Raw genomic sequence first — 5,305 nt, 5'->3', positions numbered from 1 at the left:
CCGTCCCTCCTCCTCGCCACTTCCGGAATTCCTTTCCCGAGCCGCGGGCGCGTTGTGCGTGTGCGCATGCGCGCGCGCGTGTGTGTGCGCGTCCGACGCGCTCGTGAAAGGACGCCCCGCGAGCCTCCTCGCTCGCGTTCCCGCTACCACCGCCTTCCTTGACGGACCGGAAGAGTGCTTGAGCCAAAACAGCTCGGCGGCGACTTCCGGGACGGGAGACCTGGGTTCCGGGAGGGGGCTTGGAAGGAGAGGGAGCGGCGGCGGCGGCGGCGGCGGCTGGAGGATGAAGAAGGAGCATGTGCTGCGCTGTCAGTTCTCCGCGTGGTACCCCCTGTTCCGAAGCCTTACTATCAAGAGGTGAGCGCGGAGGGGCTGCGCCGGGGCGATCGGCGATGGGGAACTGCGACATTTTGGGGCGAGTCTTAGCTCCATTCCGCGCCCCCCCACCCCCCCCCAAAGAAAAAGCAGGCCTGAGAGCGATTGGATGGGAGCGCGCGCGGGTGCGGAGATTCCGAGTTGCTGGTGGGATTTCAGGGGCGGAGGCGGAGCAGGCTGGCCCCGGCGTTCCGGGGGCTGCGCCGCGGGAGGCAGCGGGGCGTTCGCGGGGCGTTCGCGGGGCGGTGAAGGTCAGAGGCGGGGGACGCGGGGACGGAGCGGGCTGAGGCCCGGGGTCCGCGTCGCCGCCCCTAGACGTGGCTTCGCAGGGGACTTCCTGGCGCCCGGCCTCCGGGGTGCGGGGTGCGCGGGGACAAGCAAGCACCGTGAGCGGGAGCCATGCCTGGAGCCATGCCTGGGCAAGGAGCGGAGCAGACTCGGTTTTCTGGTCCCCTGGCCTCCAGCGGGGAAGCCGGCCTGGGTCTGCAGGCGGGCCGAGGAGTAACTGTGTCATCCTGCCCCGGGCCGTTCAAGGTAAAGAGAGGCAAGGCGGCTGGAACAGCCCGAAGTGTTCCAGGGCGATCGTTACATCCGGAGGATGATGAAGGAGCAGGCTTCCACGCAGGGGGAGGCAGACATCAAAGAAGTGCATGTTCACGGACAGGATTTTTCTGTAACTTGCCCGCTTCCCCTTTAGGCCACCCAGAGGAGCAGGTATTTATAGACCAACTGTCCTTTACCCGTTTAGGCCTCTTGGTGCAGAGTGTGAATAGGGAGAGGGAAACGGTTTTGTTTTCTTTTTTTTTTTTTTTTGTTTTCTTTTTTTAAGATTTTATTTATTTATTCATGAGAGACACAGAGAGAGAGAGAGGCAGAGACACAAGCAGAGGGAGAAGCAGCCTCCATGCAGGGAGCCCGACGTGGGACTGGATCCAGGGACCCCGGGGTCATGACCTGGGCCAAAGGCAGATGCTCAACAGCTGAGCCACCCAGGCGTCCCCCCGAGGGAAACGGTTTTGAAATCCTGAGGGCATAAGGAGATTACTCAAAAGACGGCGGTTCTTCTCCGTCCTGTTATTCGTACATAGAGTCTGCTCCCAGGTGGAGGTTAGAGCAGCTCAGCTCAAAGGAAGATAATCTTTGCATTTGAAGGCGGTTGGAGTGCAGCCAAAAGGAAAGGAGGGGCTTCAGCAGCAGCAGTGGACATTACAGGCGAATGGAGAAGTGATCTGCCCTCATGATAATCCAGTCCTTTGTTACCTCGTATAATTGAAAGAGGCTTTGGGTTTGACATGATGAGTTATTTGCTTTGGTGTGACTGAAGGGGTGTTTGTGAACCTGTCAGACGTTTCACACTGAGCTCACGTGAACTGACCTGCAACTCTCTGCAGGTGCCTTGTGTGACCCCTGGCATAGTTGGCCTTCCCCTCCAGCAGAGGATAGCGGTTCAAGAACTGGATCCTGGAATCAGGGCCCTCTGTCTGGCGTTGAATTTTGGTTCCCCCTGCTTCTTGAGCAAATTGCTTAATCTCTCTAAGCCCCATCTGGAAATTTGAGAAAATAATAGGATTGTCATGGGAATTAGATGGGACATTTAAAATGCTTGCTACAGTTTCTGGCGTGTAGTAAACGCTGCCTGTTGTTACTTTTTTTTTTTTTTTCTATTTATTCACGAGAGACAGAGACAGAGAGAGAGAGAGAGAGAGAGGCAGAGACACAGGCAGAGGGAGAAGCAGGCTCCTTGCAGGGAGTCCAACGTGGGACTCAATCCTGGGTCTCCAGGATCACACCCTGGGCCGAAGGCAGGCGCTCAACTGCTGAGCCACTCCGGGGAGCCTCTCATTGTTACATTTTGGATTTAATCAAAGCTCTTTGGAAGCAAAATAATTTTAGTTCATTTAGAATCTGTACCATTCATATGAAGCTCAGAATGACAGATAAAGCAAGAGGTGGGATTTTCTGTAGAGCCCACAACTAAGCCATGTTTCCTGACTCTGTTCGTGACTCTGTCTTTAAACTGTTTCTTTAGTCTGTTTAGTTGTGCGGTCATATCACTGGATCCAAATACGTGCCAGGATATCCCTGCACAACCTGGGCCAATGCGGTGGGAGCTGTATTAGCTTTGTCATTGTCATTGTCAGCTTTAATGCTGAGATCATTTTCTTGTTACTGACTCAGCATTATTTTTCAGTGCTTATTAATCACGGTTCAAAAAATGATTAGGTGGATAAGAATACAAGTTTATTTTTTTGACAAGTTCTGGAATTTTGACTCAGGCGTAAGAATCATGAGCTAGATGACTTTGGGCCCCTTTACCTTTCTAAATCTGTTACTTTTCTCAAACATAAAGGCTATATTAAATAATCCTTTAAAGCCTCTTTTTACCTCAAAAATTGTATCAGAATAACTTGTCCATATGTATGTAATTATATTCACTTGAATGGGATATGGAATAGGGTGTTGGATATATAAGGTATTGAATAGGTTATAGAATGAGATAAGTACTTTGTCACTTAATTCATTTACATCAGTCAGGCCTCCATTGTATTCTCACCTGTACTTGTGTTTCAAGACCGATCTAAATTCTTCTCTGACAGCCTCACTAGCTTTGTGTAGAGCTTGCCTGGCAATGACTTGTTTATGGCCCCCAGTCTTTCAGGCACAGTTCCTCTTCTTCCGAATTTGGTAGCCCTTGGTACATACCTCCTCACCTGGGACAACACCTAACATGCTGCTGTACTGTGATTTTTTTTTTCTTTTGTATTTTTCCCCCTCATAGGCTTTGCATTCTTAATGGAACCACTTGGGTATTCTCCTTGACTTGCATAACTTAATGCACGATACCCTCATTAGGATGACTTCAGAACTGGGACTGTAGAACTCAGTGATCCATGAGAAGTAAGCAGAATCTAACTCCACGCCAGCCACTATCTTTAAGAGTTGAAGACCCTCCAGCAGAAAGAATGTGCAAAGAATTCAGCATAGAATCCAACAGTAAACAGTTGTTTTGAATCCAGTCAGGGTTGATGCCACCCGGAGGGAAAGTCCAGGTTCAAATCAGACCTGAGAATTAGTGTAACTCAAAACAAGGGATGTGGACTCTGAAATGATCAATTTGGGGACTTAGAGACATGACTAGCAGAAAAGAGGGCTTGTGTGCTCTCATTGTGGTTGGGAATACCAGCCTAGATGTCTAGGAACTGGCATCTCTGCCAGCATTTCTCAGGCTCAGGCTCCTGAGAAGGTAAACCTCAAAAATTCTCTTGGAAAATGAGTAAGAAAACTTTTCAAGTTTTAAGATACTATTGGAATGTGCGCAAGAGCCTTAGATTGCACTTAGGCTTTAGTTTGCTGGCTTGGTTATAAGTTAAGTATTTGGGAAGGCTTATTCGTGATTAGACAACTGAAATATTTAAAAATAAAATTGAATAGGTTCTTTTGATAACAGAATTAAAAATTCTAGAGCAACTTTTAAGTTTCAAAGGCTCACTTGAAATTTTTTAAAACTTAGCAGATTTACAAATAGAATAGGAAGATCTGATAGTTGACCTCGAAAGCCTGAAGAACTAGACTTTTGAATGTGAAATTGTAAATTTGATAAATCAGATATTAGTCTTTAAAACTGAAATAGCCCACAAATAATGTTTTCTATGCACAGAAGCCATTTTTAATTTGCCAGAAAATAAATAAATGATGCGTAAGTCGATGGTGTTCTCGTACCTCTATCTAAGCAGGCCATCATTTCTTTTTATTGTTTAAAGAATATGTGCCTCAAAGTCATAGCATTACAATAGCAGAATTGCTTGATGATTTATGATCACAGAGCAAAAAACAAATGATCCCATGAGATTTTGAAGTGACTTCCAGGTACGGCTTTACCGTCCCTTAATTATCTGAAATGAATTAAACTAAAGCAGCTTTATGGCTCTGGCAGTCAGTTGAACAAAAGGCCACCCCAACTCATCCAGACACATCATGAATTCTTAGCCTCTTGTGCGCATTGCCAACCAAAGAATGGTTTCCAAATCTTAAGTCTGCCTCTGCCCTCTGTCTTAAGAAGATGGTCAGATGCTCTTTCTCCTTTCTTTGCTGCATTTCCTGTGTTGCTGCAAATATATCTGCTGGTGTCTGATTTCTTAAAAACATGGGTACTCACTCAAAGTTCTCTTGAGCTTCTGCCTTTTGTGCTGTAATTTTATGGTTCTTGGGATTTGACTGGTTTTGTTTCTTGACCCTGATTGTGGTAATACATGAGTTGCAGTTAGTTTACCACAAGATTTATTCATATTATTCTAATTTTTAGTGTGCTGTTACCAAATGTGTATCATTAACATTTCGCACTTTATAGTAAACATAAAGGGAACAAGTAATAAATTAATTGGGTTTGGAATTTTTTTCTCTCTGCTTATGGTTGGTCTTTTTAAAATGATGCCTTTTTGGTAAATGCTTTTTTTTTTTTTAATTTTTGTTTTTAGTGTCATTCTTCCACTTCCTCAGAATGTGAAGGATTATTTACTTGATGATGGAACTCTGGTGGTTTCAGGAAGGTAATGTATACGAGAAAAAATTCTTGAAACTTTATCATGAAGAAATGTTGTGATGATTAAATCCAGTAATTTACCACATTAAATATATACATTAGCTTTGGCACCATTCTCTCCCTTTTTTTTTTCCTAGTTAAAATTATGTCTTGATCTTTGTCCTGTATTTCTCGTCAATGCTCAATTAATAAGATTCAGAATTGAGTAGTCGCCAGGTATGAAATTGGGCAGTCCTTTCACCTTTTTCTTGAGAAAATCGGTGTGATAATAACTCTTCTTTATGGAGGTAGGGAAAGGGTGGCAGGGGGAAGAGGTCATGCTATGACATACCTCTGGGATCCTTCCTCTTTTTTTTTAAGTTTATTAAGTAATCTCTACTGCCAACACGG

General features: G+C 45.8%; 1 protein-coding gene across 2 annotated transcripts in view; it reads left to right on the top strand.

Annotated features, from left to right (window-relative positions):
* Nucleotides 1–23: 23 nt before the first annotated feature.
* Nucleotides 24–5,305, top strand: part of CDC123 (cell division cycle 123) — a 54,865-nt gene continuing 49,583 nt past the window's right edge. Inside the window, exons 1-2 of one of the 2 annotated variants that reach the window (XM_072825824.1) lie at nt 24–357; nt 4,851–4,922. In XM_072825824.1, the coding sequence (XP_072681925.1) occupies nt 284–357; nt 4,851–4,922 (146 nt within the window). In that variant the 5' untranslated portion in view covers nt 24–283. The remainder of the gene's footprint in view (nt 358–4,850; nt 4,923–5,305) is intronic. The other variant, XM_072825825.1, reaches the window with a different exon arrangement.

The sequence above is a fragment of the Canis lupus genome, chromosome 5 (genome assembly GCF_048164855.1).
Source record: "Canis lupus baileyi chromosome 5, mCanLup2.hap1, whole genome shotgun sequence".
In the NCBI taxonomy this organism is placed as follows: domain Eukaryota; kingdom Metazoa; phylum Chordata; class Mammalia; order Carnivora; family Canidae; genus Canis; species Canis lupus.
Note: the sequence above shows the minus strand (reverse complement) of the source record. Positions and strands in the feature narration are given on the sequence as shown.